The sequence below is a fragment of the Echiichthys vipera genome (assembly GCF_963691815.1).
Source record: "Echiichthys vipera genome assembly, chromosome: 2".
Classification (NCBI taxonomy): domain Eukaryota; kingdom Metazoa; phylum Chordata; class Actinopteri; order Perciformes; family Trachinidae; genus Echiichthys; species Echiichthys vipera.
Window position 1 is genome coordinate 26883303 of NC_139827.1, and position 18403 is coordinate 26901705.

General features: G+C 42.5%; 1 protein-coding gene across 1 annotated transcript; it reads left to right on the top strand.

Annotated features, from left to right (window-relative positions):
• Window positions 1-371: 371 nt before the first annotated feature.
• On the top strand, window positions 372-18367 carry LOC310956546 (uncharacterized protein; the record flags this gene model as incomplete). The annotated part of the gene is made up of 4 exons (XM_083926810.1): window positions 372-438; window positions 1426-2118; window positions 15122-15240; window positions 18272-18367. Exons 2-4 carry the CDS (start codon window positions 1515-1517, stop codon window positions 18365-18367), a joined length of 819 nt encoding a protein of 272 aa, XP_083782936.1. The 5' UTR covers window positions 372-438; window positions 1426-1514.
• Between the last annotated feature and the right edge of the window lie 36 nt (window positions 18368-18403).

The window sequence follows — 18403 nt, forward strand, 5'->3', positions numbered from 1 at the left end:
GACTCGGTATTTGTAAATAAATAATTTAAAGACCCTTTTAGCCTGCCTCTCTGCAGCTTCTGATTTAACAGGAGACATAATCGAGTACCGATCTCCAACAAATTTATATTGCCAGTAAAGTCGTGGTTCTAAAGTAAAGTGGATGGAAACAAACCACACTTAACCTTTTTAAGTAGAGTTCCATAGTCTTTTGTTCTCTGTGAATTTGTGAAGGGGTCACATGCTTAAAAACAACTACAAACGCTTTCTGTGTTCTGGTATCGATTGGGCATGGCTGGTGAAATCCGACTTGAGCGTTGACGGTCTGTCACATCGCTGACACCAAGCGAACACTGGACGCACACACACACACTCACACTCGCATACACTCACGCTGGGTTCACAGTGTATTATCGACAGATACGAGTCAGGAGTACGGTCGAGGAGAGCACATTGAAGGTAAGTTGTTGTAAAAAAACTACTCAGGGCAGGGAAATTAGACCGGGTTTCAGTGGTAGATTAAGAGGCGGGGTTATTCCTTGAAATCGTGTTAATTTTAGCCGTGGTTCCTTCTTTGTAATTTTAGGTTGACCACTTTTTTATCTTTCTCTTTGCGCTTTGTCGTGTGTCCCCTTACCAGCTTGGAAAACATTGCCGGATCCCGATAACTCATTTAAATAACCTAGAATTAGTTTTAAATAGTCTTTTTTTCGTTTTGTTAGTATTAACCAGGCAATTTAAAGGGATTTGAGGCGTGGGTGGCTAGCAACGGGGTTTTTCTGTGTGTTGGTCTGTGGAGGAGGAGGGGTTGGTTCGGCTTTGCCAAGCTAGTGAACGACATTACGCATACTGGCTAAACAAGTTTATATCGCTGTTAAAGTGGTCAAAGTTGTCTTAAACTCCATACGAGTATTAATACGCTTATGAGAAAGCGACTGGGTATGCTAGCACGGTTATTGTACGGTTAGAATAAGAGGAATAACGCGTTTACTAGTATGCTATGCGCAACGTTAGCATATCCCCCCAGCGTTAGCCTCCTGTGAGCTCGCGAGCCTCGATGCTCGGTTGTTACGAACTAAACGTCGTTGGGGAACCACGATATTTAACGTTACTATCTTGTGTAAGTAGCTCCGTAATTATTTTAACCTCAATCACAGACCCTGGCCACAGTTGTGTTTCGTTATAAACGCGAGCATGTCGCTGATATCTCGAATAGACGACGCTGCTGTTAGTTGTTGAACCAGTTTGGGGAAGACTGTGTTGTTTAGTGACGGTACTTCACTGACAAACTTGAGGGAAGTAGCTGCCCAGAGTTTGAACACACACACACACGCTTGTCCAAATAGCTACTGGTGGTTGACATTAAGGTTTTGTGTGTGAACAACAACGTTAACAAAGAACCCAGTTTAACCGTTCGCCACTCTCCAACTTTGCATTTTTAAACAGTGACCAAAAGCTCATTCTGTGCGAGGAAACGAGAGGAAAAACGCAGGAGAAAAAAAAGAAGAGCAACAGAGGAAATCCCCCGAAAGGAAATGCCAATCGCAGCCGCTGGACAGCCAACGACCCAGGAGCCTAGAGTTTGCCCCCGGCTGCCCTCCACCCCGGAGCCTGTCCCCAAAGGGGCTGATTTATTCGACGAGGCGGGGGCGGCGGAGTCGGCGGTGCGAACAGAGTACGGGGGCGCTGAGGGGGGCAGAGGACTCGGGGGCTATAGTTACAGCCAGAGCGGCGCTAGGGGCTTTGTACAGCCCGGATCCACCATCGGCTCTCCGCCGCAGTCCCCAGCCGCGTCCTCCTCTTTTCTCTTCCATCCACTTCACCCCCACCAAATGGCCATGGAGCCCCCAAGAACTCGATCGCGTTCACGGTCCGGATATTACCAGCAGTACGGTGGTGGGAATGGAATTACCGGCGGCGGAGTCATGGGATCTAACCATCATCACCACCACCATCATCATCAGCAGCAGCAGCAGCAACAACTGCATCCACAGCAGCAGCAGCACGGTGCCGGTTGCGCACCACTAGGAGCTCACAGCAACCACCCAGAGAACCAGCCGCGAGCCCCAGGAAGTAACGCCTCTCCCGGCATTCAGAGGCTTTCTTCGGTTCCTGGAGCGCACCGCATCCAGGCGGCAGGTAAATGTCCCTACTTGTCATTGTCACTGACTGTGTATGTGGTAATGTACCCATGACCAAGAGAGGCAGATTCGACTTTATTATTTACATAAGCACCAAGTTGAAGTGATAGAAGTCGAGGTGTTTATACTTTGTTTTTTTAAGGCAAATTGAGAGGAGGGGGCTATGCTGGGGTTGGCATGCATGACCAACATGTCTGTGCAAGTGTGAACACATTGGTTGAATTCAAATTAGACAGGGTGTTTTATGTGCTAAGTTGCCACAGAGCTGCAGTGTAGATGTGGTTCATAGTTTGCACATAGGCTACAGTAGGTAAATGAACAACAGCAGTCTGCGGTGTGGAGCCTCAAGCGTATTGAGCTGTTGTGTGTAGTTTATTACTCAGGCTGTGTTTCTTAAGGCACTGTAGCATCATGTCTACTTTTAGTCAACTTCAAAAACACTGAGGTAACAAGGCAAATCTTTGTCCAAACTAGGCATAGGTACAACATGAAGGCTAGATAACCCAGGGTTTTTTCTTTGTGGCCTCTAAATATTTAGTTGTGAACAAGAACTATGAAAAGGGGCACTCCTCGCATATTTCTGCAGTGACACTTGTGTTCATTTTATGCACCCGCTTGTATAGCTGTTGAAGTGGCATGTTTCTTTTCACATTGACCTACTGAAATCATAGCAATGTATATCTTCAACTGATGTAGTACTTAAGAAAATCGGTTTAAAGATAAAATTGAATGTCTCATGTTGTATGAAATTGGATGGCCATGGCCTCTATTACAACATACAGAGTCTTCTGAGCTGGATGAGCATATTCTGTTTCAGATAAAGGGTTCTACTAGAAAGAAAAGCTGTGCTTTGATGTTTGTGCTTCATTGCCAAGCAAAACTTAGAGTGTGAATGGACTTGTGTCGGGCAAAATACATGTAAGGGCACTCCGACAGCGAATGCAGTGCAGTGAACCACACAACATGGAAACAGCAGTGCTAGAGTTTCACATTCAACAAGGTTATGGGAACGCTTTTCTTCCAGCACACCTAACAGGCTTCTCAGGTTGGGAAAATGCTTGGTCGGTAGTTTTCTCCTTCGGTGCTTTGGGGGATATTTTTTTTAAGTGGTCATCTCATGGAAATAATTGATTAATTGATTTCTCACATTCTCTTATGTACAAATCACGAGACATATTTTTGGGTGGTATACAGAATTACAGATTAAACGAAAGGAGGCGTTTAAGAGGATTTTCTTTTTGTTTTGTATTGCCAAAACCTCACAGTGAAAGTTTTGCTCTGTCCTGGACGAGCAGACTTGACTACTCTGATTCAACATGTTGGGATAACTAAACATGCACAGACTAAGAGCCCAGTCATTCCTCTCATTGAGCAACTCATGATATAGTTTAGTCACTACACATGCATTATTTTCTTTGGGAAACACAATCCTACATGTTGAGATTAATCTATGTTGTATATAACAGCACAATCCGATACATAACAGCCCCTGAAATCTGTGTCTTGACTGCCACCTTCTAAACAAAATGTATCTGCGTATATGTGTGTACATGAGTGAGCAACTGAGTCTGCCGTCTGGAATTACCTGTCTGGGAGAGTGAGAGTAAGAAAAAAACAGCTGAACATACATAAACAAACACAGGCCCCTCCTGGACTGCCAGCCTGCAGCTTGTCTCGCAATTTGTGTGTTCTATGTCTAGCTTTGTATAGGCTTGTTGGGTTTCAGGGAAATCAAGCTCCGTGTTTGTATTAGAAAGGTAAACCAGGAAGAACTGAGACAAAGGATGTAAAAAAAAAAAAGAATAAAACTAGAGATCATTGTGCCAAGTCCCATTGCATCACCACATCCGGTGAACTAGTCATCGGCAGAGTTTATCGGTCTGCTGTAACCTATGACCCATACTCTGTCATGGTAGCTTCGCCATGACATGTAGGATAGCACAAATCAATGGGTAGAATGACTATATTGTATTTCCATCCAAATGGATTTCGATCTGGAGGGGGAGGAAACAACAAGGACTTATAGATACTCTCTCGTTACGTGGATTAATTTCTATTAGACCTGAATTGCACAGCACACAAAAGAACAGTAATGAAAAGAATATAGTCGTGCATACATTTGTAATTGTACACAGTCTGACTACCAAAAGTACCAAAACATGAAGAAGCATATGCAAAGCTTTACTTAGTATCTGGGAAGCGCTTTAAGATTAAAGCAGTTGCTTTATTTTGAAATCAAAAACAAGGCAGCATTTGAGTGCTATTTACATGGTTTACAAAGGGAAGCCTAAAGGCTAATTTATAGTTGAATATTCTCCTACACAAGTGAAGCAGCTGGCTAGCCGGACCTTTCCCAACACTACACACCTTTTTCTTAGACTCTCTTTCCATTCCTAGAGTGGATCTTGCTTGTTGGGAGAGAAGGAGAGCTACTTAGTCCATTCTTCCAGTGCTAGTCACCTGCGTTGGGTATGAAAGCTAATGATATCTTGTACTCTTCAATCCCTCCCCCTCTCTAGTAGTCTATTCTAAATCCTTTTCCCCTTTTGTGCCTTGTTCTTTCATGTGTGTTTTATACAGTGTGTAGTGCTCACATTTGTCCTATTCTCTTTTTGAGATTCTATCTCATGTAACTTTCCACTAGACTTTGCTTACCATATTAAGGACATTGTCTGACAAGGTAAAAAGACTCCTTCAAATCCCATGTCTGCAAAATTTCGTTTCAAGGTGCAAAGGAGAAGCACATAAAATGTAGAAGTACTTAAGATTAAGTTCCCACCAAATGCTCAAAACCTCTGCCAAATTGGTTAAAGTGGATAAAAACATCCTCTGTAGCAGTTGATATCCTATCCTGATTCTGACCCACCTCTGTTACAGCCTGTCCCCTCTTAGTCACATTCATCGCTCCCTCCCCTCTGGAGCAGTCAACCCTTTCTGTACCCCTCCGGTCCATTTTCTCTGGCCTCCTCCCTCACATTTGTCTAATGGAGGGATCGTTTTAATGGATTGCCCAAAGCCGCAGAGGGACAGACACTCCTGCCACTCTACCTTTACCCCTCCACTCCACTCCTATCCTCTCCATCCCCTGTCTGTAACAGAAGTGGAAACATGCACTCTCTTTTTTTTACTTTCCTTTGTCTTGTCTCCCAGGCAACCCCCTCCCGTTTGAAGAGAAACCCTTTCACTTGGATCGACCAAGTAGCAGGGGTTTCCTGCTACTCCGTCACTCCAAATAATCAACAAAGCTGTCAGTTTTGTCAGCAAGAGAAGATCCAAGGGGTAGAGGACAATGACCTCAAATTAGCTTTAAACCCAAAAGATGGGCTCTGATCTGGTTTGGGGGAAAATTACTGAAAATGCTGAATGTCACTAAAGCCTTAGGTAATGTCAATATAGGGAGAATACAAGAGTGCAAAAAATGAACTGGAGAGGAGAGTCGGCTTTAAAAGAAGCTATGGGTTAGATTAATCAGTTATATGAGTTGATGTGCAGTGCATGAGTTTTAGGAAGGTCAGGTGCCGAGAGAGTGTTAGGAAGGGGAAAAAGGGAGAGAAGCACAGTCAAAAGAGGATGTTAACAAGTTTCTTGGAATAGGGCTGACTGGAGGAGGCACAGGGGTGTCATGAATATTATTGTAAGCAAAGCACAGAGAGGAAGCATGCTTCATCAACAGTGTGCGACCTGTGAGGAGGCGTGGATACTGTTGCTGGAGAGAGAAAGCCGAAATGATTGGCTGGGAGCAGATGGAGGCATGGTAGAGGGTAGGATATGGGTGGATGGAATTGAGAGTAGCGGCAGAAAGTTTGTGAGTGTAGAGAACAGTATGTGTGAGAAATACATGAATACATGTTGAGAGAGTAAGGAGACGGGAGTAAGGGTGTATACTCCTGCTCCATACTGTAGGTGCAAATCCATGGTTCCACTATCCACTAGATGTAGTTCAGAAGAAGTGTGTCTTCAGGCAGCTAGATTTGTTATTGTCTTCATAGTATTATTAGGGCTGGGACTTTAAGACGTTAATTACGATGAATTAATTACAGAAAAAATAACAACAACAAAAATTAATCGCAATTTATTTTTGAACATTGTGGAACGTTGCTCATTGCACGAGTTCCCGCCCGGCCCGTGATACTGACGCACAGGAGGCAACACGAGAGAAATGAAACCGATGAGAAGCAAAATGAGTTGTTGTTGGGTTCAGTGGACGGACATTTGAGTTCTAAAGTCCAGTTCAGACCGCTGAAACTTTCACCTGCGATGTTCGAAAACAGTTGCATTGCGAATCTTTGGTCTGAACTGGGCTTTAGAAACGACCAAGTGGAAACATGGACAACGGCTGTGTAGAAATTCTCCTCCCCCGGAGCTCTTCAGCTTCCGCTCCACCCCAGTGCAGAACATGCTGCAGCTAACGTTAGCACAGACAACGCTCCTAGAAGGGACTGTCATTAGTTGATGGATCATTTTAGTTTCTGTGTTTTTGAAAACATGGGAGAAAAGCACTCTATGTTTAACTGTTTATTTTATGCAATGGCTATTATTATAAATACTTTTGCAGTGTTAGGTTTCCACTTTTCTTGAATATACCATACTAAGCACCTTTTTATCTTTTATTCTATATTAATTCATAGTCATTGTAAAATGTTGCTACTTGTTTCGAATATTGATATGTGATTAATTGCTATTAATTAATCACAAAGCCTCTAATTAATTAGATTATTTTTGTCACACCACTAATTATTATTATTAGTATTATGGCGGGACTGCCGATAACTGATTTCATTAAGTTTAAATCCAACGTTAAGATGAATTCTTTCTCACCTGCAACAGATACCAACAGTTCTGTTTCTTCCTTCTTTAGCAATTCTGTATGTCAACATTTAACAGTTGTAGTTAACATCTTCAACTTTTTTTTGTCATTTCAACATAACCCCGTTTCTTCTCTTGTTGTCCTCTTTTTGCCTATGTTTTGTAATGATTTTGCAAAGTGAGGTCCGAATCGACTGAATACCCGACTGCGAGTGTAGATGTTGATTGAGGTAATAAATACACTTGTTTGGGTCTTTTTGAAAAAAAAATCATGTTTTCTTTTGGCAAAACAAAGATTGTTTTTAGTCAGTAATCAGTTTCTTGGGGTTAAAATCACTGATTTTGACAAACCCTTACAGATTTTGACAAAGTCAGATTATCGACATATGTAGCTGTTGTTGTTGTTTGTTTGCATATCTTTGCTATATTCCTTCATCTAAGTCTAAAGTGATACCACCTACTTGTATTATTAGCACCACACAGTAAAAATAGAAGAATTCTTAAGGAAATAATGATCTCAAATTCAGAATAAAATTTATTTGAGATTCAATTCAAAATTGACCATTTTCATATATGCACTGACACTGATCTCCTGGCTGTAAATTTTGAATCGGTTGCCCCAAAGACACAGAATGAGTACTTTTCTTACAAGTTATTCCCATAAGGATCCTCAAAATGTACTTTTAATGAGTTGATGGCTCAGTTTGTGGTAATAGTGTTGAGATTTATGATAGAAAAAGAGAATTAAGACTGTCATGTGTCTCAGCCATTCTGTCCATTATTTTCGCTCCCTTAACACATCCTCTCAGATGTCTTCTGTCCTTCATTCGGGCATAAGGAGCAATAGAGGGAGATAGTGAGGACAGAAACAGCATTGAGAGAGTAAGGAGTGACTGTGTGCATACAAGGCTTGTTTAGTTGCTGCCTGGGTGGGCTTGGAGTAGGAACGGGAGTGTCAGAAACGAATGCGTACATAGAGACAAGCGTTAGTGTCGAAACAGTTAACAGAAGTTAAATCAAGAGAGCAAAGGTAGATTCCACATAAACTAACATGTTTAGTAGGGACATTTCACTGAAATATCAACCATAGGCAATACCAATGAATACTGATTTATACACTGGAGTTGTTATTGCCAGCGAAACTGTATGAGGCGGTTTCCATTTGGTAAAAACATCTGATCTGAATGATCCGATCATAAGTGGACAGCTCTCAGTTTGTTCACACCTGGCAGCAGCCTGCTTATCCACATGCGTCTTCAGTGACCACTTGTGATCTGCTCCATATGTAAATCAACACATACACAATTTCCGTTTAAGATAACCTACATATTTAAATGAAAAATCCTTTTTGTTAATGTTGTTACTCTTATCTCACATAAATCATTATTACTTAAGCGTGAGATGATTCATGAAAGAGCGATTTTCTACCTCAGACTTTTCTCGCTTATAAACGCTGATCTTTGTGTGCAATATGTTCAGAATTTCAGGTGTATTTTATGAACATATAAATAACAATGTTTACTTGCCTTGATTTGTGCAGGACAGCAGAGAGAAAGACATTTTAAAAGTCTCCGTGTTCAGCTCGCTGGCTGCTGTAGTTTACCATCATGTTAAATTACTGCAGATGAAGCCCATTTCCGGATTTCGCTGTTTCACAATAAGCCGCTCTGACTTGTCAATATCAATGGGGGACGCTACAACAAAAGAACAAGAATATCTGTAGCAATATATCCACATATTCATGACTTCCGATACGTTTTATTAACCTTAAAATAAGGTTAGTATCTGGCCCTGGGGCGGCCTTTAAATGGCAACAGCGGAAAAACTCCAGAGAGCTGCCTGAATAAGTGCATCTACAGCTGTATGAGGAACAAACGGACACATCACCAAAAGTCTGATAACAGCCAGAACAGACAAGTCACTCTCAGTGGTTTCTGCAACATAAAATACTTTCAAAAAAATAATGTTTAAAAATACAAAACCGCAAAAATACACAGAGCTACAGGCTCAGACACAGCCTGTGAATGAGGACGTACTTCCTCTCTTGCAGAAGACTTAGTTGAGTAGGCTGTCCTTAAGAGTCAAATACCTGTTCTCAATACTATCAGAATGTGACCACATGTTGCCTGAAGCACCTCCGAATGTGGTTTTTGACATCCAATCTCAATGCGTCATCAATGCGTCCTGCAAGTGTTTTTACCTGGAGTTAGAACTGTCCACTTGAGGTCGGATCTCTCAGACCACGTGTTGCTGCCAAATGGAAACCGGGTCTATGAGCATCACAAAGCAGTCAGACAGGTATTGTCCTTGAGCTGCTAGTGTGTATCGAGCACTGATGCCCTGGATGTTAGAAGAGCTACTTCAAAAGCTCTTTTCTAAATTAAAACATTTTGAAGGATTATTTTTTGATGTATCAGTGTTTTGTATGCCTACATTGTAAGCCAGCCTGTTAGGATTAGCAACTGTTTCCTGCTGCACAGCTTCTCAGTTCTGTGACCAAAAATATAACAAAATGACAGGAAGCAATGGGCTCATTCTAAGAGCTGCCAAAGACAGCCCTGATGCTGCCACTATGAGTCTAAGGGCGCACTCACACTGTCCGTCCGTACCGTGCCCTGTGCTTTAGGGTACTTGTCCCCCTCTCCCCCCGCGGCCCAGGTCCGTTTGTACTGCCACTGCCTGGGCCTCTCGCGAATGCTTCTTGCCTGTCCATACGCCATCACCCCGTAACACGTCACACGTTTTGTTTTTTTTCTATGTCCGAACAGGCGCACATAAAATTACGTTAGAGCTGCCGTAGGCCTCATGCTCGTACACGTGCGCACGCTTATGCTCGTACATGTGCAAACGGGCTTTACAAAAGCCCACCTCTCCCAGACGGTCCGTGGCCGGCAAGCTGGCCGCAGCTAGGCGCGGTATGGTTGCACTCACACGGGTCAAGCGAACTAGGCTTTACCCGTAAAACCTGTTTGGCAACGGTACGGATGGACAGTGTGAGTGCGACCTAAAGAACAAAGTTCTCAATCTTACACACAAAAGATCTTTAAAGTAAGATCCCCTAAATCTAAAAATATGCAAATGGTTGTAGTGCTTGACACAAAATGCCTCTCATTTTCTTGAAAAGTCCATGGGAAAATGACCCTACCTCTCACCTGCTTTATTGCCTAAGTAAACATTTAAAATAATGGCCGGCAAAATGTAACAAAGACATTCATTTGAACTGAAACTGTTTTTGTGTAAGCAAGCACATTGCCCCTTTAATACCACAAGTTTTATGTTACATACTGTACACGTCACTGCTGACTGGGTAACACACCCACCAAACGAGAGAGAAAATACCTCAGAACCGGTTGCACACTGTTTTTCAGATTGATATATCAGGGGCTTGCCCTGATCAGTGTCACAGCCTCTTGAGTCATTAGTTTACTTTCCTCACTACCATTTCTCTTCTTGTGCATAGATTCACTTAATCTGAACTGCCAATCAGAACGATTTCTCCCACCGACCAGCTCCACTGCCGAGTCAACATGTTGAGTCGGCCCAAAGTTCCAACGCGTGAATACTAGGGTGACAGACCCCCACAGCCAGCCCACCTTTAAACTATAAGGGGAGCACAGAACTTTCCCCTTCAGCAAATGAATGTGAGAGCTATCATCAAGTGTTAAACTCTGTAATGCACCATGCTGTACAGTAAAGGTCACATACATTGACTGTTATCAACCACATAATAAAAGGTTGCAAGCTCTGGTATGGGTGAGGTGTGTAGAAGGGTTAAAAAGCCGATTGCTGCTTGTGAAGGGATGCACAGAAAAGGTTTCTGGGTAGCTGTAGCTCACACAGGCTTGTGAATTAAATACCATGCTCGCCTTCACAGTTTCAACTGCACATCATGTACTTGCAGTGCTGTGTGAATCAAGCCAGCTGTGATTGGTTGGTTAGGTAAGAATTTGTTTTCTCATTTATTAAATGTGCTTTCTAAGGTTGAAAACAGGTTGAGGTGTCTGTGTCTTTATGTCAATCCAGCGCATTCTCATTCGGGCCTAAGGGATGCTGCTGCCTTTAATAACTTCACAATCAAATATGTTGAGTGCAAACACCTGCACATGTTCTGTGGGATGTATAAGCAGTTTTCGGACTTGAGAAGAAGTGCTAGATGGAGGAGGACCTCAAGGACTGCAGCAGCAACAGAACAGAGAGAAAAGATAATGAGAAAGATAATGAGGAAGGAGAGAACAACAATAAATGGATGGAGGACAATGAGGTGGGGGAGAGGTAGAATCAGTCCCATTTACACACACACACACACACACACACACACACACACACACACACACACACACACACACACACACACACACACACACACACACACACACACACACACACACACACACACACACACACACACACACACACACACACACACACACACACACACACACACACACACACACACACACGCGCCATCAGGCCTGTGTGAAGCAGTGTTAGGCAGGTAATGGCTGGGCAGGCGTTACATGCCCACCTATTTTAAGCCTGTATGGCAGCTTGTTACTCGACTCTGCTTTGCGCTAGGGTGTGAAGTGTGCTGTGACATGTGTTCAGGAGGCGGGGTGATGTGGTGTGTGTGTGTTACCCACATATGCCCCGCTGAAATTGTCTTTACTTCATGTATGTAAATTGGTACAAGTTCTGCAGCAATGTTTCTGTCCATTTCCCCATTTGTTTCTGTTCAGCTGGTGATTTGTAAAGTAAACCTGTCACTTATCTATCATCTTATCTATCTATTACCTCTTCTATTCATCCACTTTCCCCTGTGTTTTCCTGTTTTGACATGAGAAGGGAAGTTTAATAGAGAAAAACTGCAACAGGGAGGGCGATGGTGCTCATAGGCAGAGATGGTGCGATAGGGAAAGCATGGAAATGTGGATGCTGGAGATATAGCAGCAGGGATATATGGGAGAAAGACAGGCCGGCAGATAGGGAAATAGATCGGTGGCAGGGAGGGATGGTGATGAAGTGATGGATAGTGTGAGGAGGAGGAGGATGTGTGAGAAGGGTGTCTGAGCTGAGTGCAAAGGGGGGGAGAGAGGGATGAGAAAGTGAGGGAGAGGTGGAGGAAATGGATAGAAATAGCTGATGCACTCTGAGGCTTACAGAAAATCAATAGCAGTCAAGAGGGGAAGCCACAACCCCCACCCTCTCACTCTCTCCTTACCTCTCTGACTGCTCTCTCCCCCCTTATTTTTTTTGCTCCAGTCTATCTTTTCCCATCTCCCTGGTCTCCTCAGTGCCTTCACCCTTTCGTTTGCATTTCCATCCTTATCGTCCTTTTCTGTACCGCCACTTTGCCTTCTTCTTGTCCCCCCACATTCTTGTCCCCGGTCATTTTCTATCCCGCACACTCCCTCTTCATCCTCACCTCCCGTCACTGTTGTGCTGGCCTTGTCTTTTACTCTCTTTTCCAAGACATCCTCTCCTCCTTAACATGCTGCTTCATACTTCGCCTAAACATCGAATGGAGCTTTGAAATAATCCAACTATTAGGCCTAAGCTTTCTGCAAGCAATACAGTTAAAGTGACTTGATTAAACATTTATAAAATAGTGTGAAGATTTCATTTTTAATATATCTAAACATTAAAAACATGTATTTATTAGCAGTGTCTCCTCTCTTCAAACAGAGGCTCCCTTTTCTTAAGACCGTGTCTGTGCTAGATGTGACAGTATCACAACCTCATGATCATGGGCGTACAGCCTCCTCCACCAGAAACCCCTCTAAATGCACAGTAGGGCACAGATTCTAGAAGTAATTTTTTGACATTAACTCTGATAGTAAGTCAGAAATTCTCCTTAATATTGGCATAGGAAAACACAATTGTGTATCATCCCTTCAATCATCAATATATTATCCATTGGCCAATCGGTACAGTATCCTCTCTGCCATGCTTAGGGAAGTGATAACATTTCACTTTGTAAATCCTATTAATTCCATTAGAAGTGAAGATCTCTTTTGCTGGTAATACAGGGAGGGAGAGAGGGAGGGATGGAGGGATGGAGAGAGGGAGGGAGGGAGGGAGAGAGAGAATACAATATATACATGAAATTGTCCATATTAATATTAGAATTTCATAAAATTTCCTAGGTGGAGGAGAAGGAATAACTGTGTCCACACCACACACATTGAAATTCATTCTGCAATTCTATTATTGAGCTTTCCTTGAGGCCCGGATTGTAGAAACTAAACTGTGTGTATTGTGTCGTGCTGTGTGCAGTCTGTTAGTCCAACAGTGGACATGATGTCACAGAAACATTTAAAAACTGTTCTGCAGCTTCTGTGTCATGCATCTATAGAGTGACTCCGACTGAATGACTCGTCTCTGACTCAATTTACCGGACTCTGACAATGTGCATGTGAGACCATATACAGGCAGGGAGGTGGATTTTTGCCTATTGTGCCCAGTGAATGAGCGTCGTACTGAAGATGCAGCCAGCGAGTCCCATGAATGCTTCACCAGCACTCCGTCCCAAATCATTTCGGTGAAAACAGCCTTTTAGACGATTTTCACTACACTAATGTAAGCTTTACTTAACTCAACCTTTTAAATCCATTTATTTTCTCTGCTCCAGGGATTGGAGAGGAAATGTTTTTTTTTTTACGGATTGAGCAATTCAGTCGTGAAAACCTTACTCTCTGTCTCTTCTTTCTTTTTCTCTAGCCCCTCTCTTCTTTGTTGTCAGTCACAGCTTTTCTTCAAAGAGAGAGACTGTGAGCAGGAAAAATCCCACAAACAAACAACCGAGAGGTGAAAAATGCTCTTTTTAAAGGGCTTTTTTTCATCTATCGCCTTATAGTTTAGCTCTCTTCATCTCTATCGTAAAGGTAGCCTTGTCTGGAGTGCCCTTGGGAGTGCTTACCCTTGGTGTGTATACCACTGCCATCATCTGCGGTGAGGACGTCCCTAGCTAAAGACGGGCCCATGACAAAGAGAAAAACAAAAGCCAGAATGAATAGAAAAGACAATAAAAAGATAAAAGGATTGAGGAAAAACAAAGGAGTAAAAGTCTTAACCCTGATGCAAGCGGCAGTATCATCAGAAAGCTTCTCTAATCCAGGATTACTGTGTTTATTCTGTGTGTGTGTGTGCGGAACCTACATCTTCTGCCTCTGATTTGAGAGGATACCATATGTGTTTGGCATTTTTTGCAGTACACACGGTCAGCACCCTTCTCACAAACATGTTGTCGTTGTTTTTTGCTGCTGTGTATTAACTCCAAGTTGCACGAGAATAATAACAAAAGGATTAAATGTACAGTACGTGGATAATCAGGACAGGAGGTTTCCCCACAATGCCTGAGTATAATGGTGCTATCAGTTTCAACAAAGGGTATTAACAACATGTTTTGTACATTGTATTGTAAATAATACACACAATAATATACAGGAGCTCACACTTGCAAATTCATTCAAACTCAAACAGAGCAGGACAAGACTTTGTTGAGTATAAGCATCCTAATGCTGATGCTCATCAGTAAATATAGTGGAGAAAAGTGACTTTATGACTAAAGGTCTGTGTTTTTTATGCCAGAGGAACATTTGTGGGCTAAATAGAATGAACATTGTTGACTTATCCATGGCAATCCCATAATCAGTGTTGGTGAATTAGGGCTGTATTGAATGTAACACACACACACACACACACACACACACACACACACACACACACACACACACACACACACACACACACACACACACACACACACACACACACACACACACACACACACACACACACACACACACACATGCACACGCTCGCGCACACAAACACGCAAACAATCAACAAGAACTTGTAGTTGCGGTTTTATAAATGTAATTCACAGGGCTGTTGGATTGATTTAGAAATCAAATGTCAACATTATGAATGAAGCATCAACCTTTTTTGTACAGCCCTGTGACTGTATGAAAAATACCATATTTTATGAAATTTCCAATTCCAATATTGTTTGGGCTTACTGAACTTACAAGGCCTACAAAATACTGAAATGATATTTTGTTGCATCTGACATTCATAACAAAATGTTGTATGTGTAAGTATTAGTTATATGAATAACAAGGGTATGTAGAGCTATTAGGCATGTTGTCTCACTGCGTGACCTTGTGTTATATTTTGCTCTTACCTTCTCTGTGTAGGAGCCTCTGGCGGATCCTACCACTGCCACCCAGATCATGCATATGGGGACGAGAGTGATAAGGTAAGTGGCGCACCTTTTAACATACTTTTTTTACAATTCAATTCAATTTTATTTATAGTGCCAAATCATAACAAAAGTTCAGGACACTTTACAAACTAGGTGCACTCTATGACTTATTTATGATTTACATAGACCCAACAATTCCCCCGTAGAGTACGGTGGCAAAGTAAAACCTTCCCTATAACAGACAGGAACGTCAGACAGACCCAGCTCTATGGAGGACGGACATCTGTCTTGACCGGTTGGGGAGGAAGAAAAGGAGAGAAAAAGAGAGAAAAGACGGACATATGGACAGAGAGAGACAAAGACAGACACAAAGACAGAGACAGACACACTTCCAGTAACTGTAATAATAGTAATAGTAATAATATCCATAGTAATGTGAATATGACGTATGTGTTATGGCAGTTAATACAGCAGAATAGTAGAAACAAGCACAGCTAGGGTGATAGATTATAATAGTAGCAGGAAGCATCATGCAGGACCACGGCAGCAGGCATCACCACGATCAGCAGAGACCTGCGAGATGACAAAGCACAAACAACCCCGGGGAAGAAGTTGAATTAGTAACATGCATTGATGAGACATGAATGATACAGACAGAGAGGAGAGAAGCTCACAGTATCAGGAATAGTATTATCCCCCGGCAGACTAGGCCTATAACAGCATAATTAAGCAGAACAAAATCAACATATATAGAGTGAATGTTAGTGAGTCGCCCCCAGTGAGTTCCTCGTTGTCTAAAAGAGAAGGAGGCTAACTTGTAGCCAATACACAGGATATCTAGTATCTTGTGATTTTAACTCATTATGATGTGGAATATCTATTAAAAAACTATTTTTTAATAACATTTGGTCCAATAAGAAGTAGTTGAGAAGTACATGTTCACTTCAGATGAATCAGTATGAAACGCTGTAGGTAAACACTGCTTTCCAATGAAATATAAAGGCTTTAAAATCTCATCATTTTACAATAAGTAAAAGATAAAAGTATTATTATAGTGAAAACTTATTCACATTCATGTATTTTGAAATAAATACAAACAAAAGCTTTAGCTCCAAGGAACACTTGATGTCATTCATTATGTTGTGCTGTTAGGCTGTCAAACACGTTTATTGTGGTAGTACCTCCTTGAGAAACCCAAACACAGCACAGCTTGCACATCTCAACTCTGCTGTACACTTCACAAATGCTGAGGTATGTTTATACATTATACACCTTAGTTTAGAAAGCCTGCTGCAGCAGAAGCCTGTGGCAAGTATGCCCCCCAAGGATGGAGAAATGTAAAGTGTGCTTGTTTGTTGTTAGTAGTACATTCCTTATGGCCAGTAAGCATTGGTCCACGCACTTTTGTTTTTCTTTCCTTTCATTTGATTGAAAGGACATTGTAGGTACTGACCATGCTTTTAAGCAATCAGCTGTTGTTTCGACAACTGGTCATCATCTGATGACTGGATGACACATCCATGCCCCCCTCATATCTACAATCCACACCAACTGTATATTTTTTCTTTTCCATTAAGGTTGCTTATTCTTTTTTAGAAACTAAACTGAAATTCATAAGGAAATAAATTAACATATTGTATATTTTCAACATAATTTCAGCAATATTGATGTGTCAGTGATGGCAGTATTATTCTATCAAAACATACTTATGTAGTTCACATACGCATAATTCAAAACCTAAGTGTACTTCAATAAATGACAGACATCGTCACAAGTGAAAGCTTGCGTTAGAATGCAAGCAGATGAAGAAGGAGAAGAGGGGAGACAGGATGCTGAGGAAGGTGTTTCAGAAAGCTTGGAGGGAGAGAGGGAAGGGAGGGAGGGAGGGAAGGCCAAAAACAGAGAGGGGGTATTGCTAATGATTTCACCTCCAGCTGTGGGACTTGGTTGGAGTGAGGGAAGGGGAAAGAAGGAAAGGAGCAAGAGGGAGCGGGAGGAAGGGAGAAACAGTGGCAGAGGAAACAAAATGGTCTTTGAAATCTTGTTGATGGAAAGAAAATGAGTGGGGGAGGGAGAAGTGTTTGAGCGTTAGCGTTAGTGGAGGCATGTCTGCAAATATTAATGAATCTGTAAAAGCAAATGACCATATTTGCTCAGTGCGCAGCGTGCACATTCATGCGCAATTTCTAGGGCATGAATGCTGGAAAAGAGAAACCTGTATTCAGTTGTGCTTCTTAGGTGAGTGTTAGCATGCACTCTGTGGACTTCTCTTTATTTTGGTTCTCAGCATTGACAGCGAAGCCACAACAGCTGCTGGCTTGTGTATGTGTATGTGTGTGTGTGTGTGTGTGTGTATGTGTATGTGTATGTGTGCTTGTGCGTGTCACAAATGTGGACATAGAACTAGAATGTGGTAGGGTGTGTCTGTACATTTGCTTCAGGATATCTGCCCAGCCTGGTGTGTGCACACGCTGAGTGTGGACACAGTGAAAGGAATGGCGGGTGTGTATGTGTGTGTGGTCCCCACACTGTTAGCACTGCAGAATGTGCTGTAATATCAGCCGTAGAACAGTTCGTAGAACAGTTCACAATGTTGCTGGGCCGTGCCCGGAGTCACTTTGTCTGTTATTCTGTCTGTGAGTGTGTTTAGCCTTTGAGAGTCAGCATGCTTTTTTTCCCTCTATTTTTCTGGCTTTAGTGGAAACATGCCTGGACCATGCGTGTGTGTGAGTGTGTGATTGTGTTCACAACAAGCACTCTATTAGAAGGCCACGTTAAGGCATATTGCTTGAGGACACACACACACACACACACACACACACACACACACACACACACACACACACACACACACACACACACACACACACACACACACACACACACACACACACACACACACACACACACACACACACACACACACACACACACACACACACACACACACACACACACACACACACACACACACACACATACACACACACTCCTTTGTCTGACACTGCTTCCCTCCCACTAACGTGAGTAGACAGCCCCATCAAACTTTCATACTAATGGGCAATAGTCTGCATGTGTTAAGACAGAATGTGTGTGTTTCTGTGTGTGTCCTGTCTAAGAACTTCTTGTCTTGTCCTCTCAGATGTTAGGCTCGGGTCTCGGACAGGACAGACAGACGGAGGAAAAAGTGGGAGGGAACAAGAGGAAGAGGGGTTCATCTTATCTGATGGCAGTGTAGAGGGGGATGGGAGGAGGTTGTTGAGGAGGGTGGGGA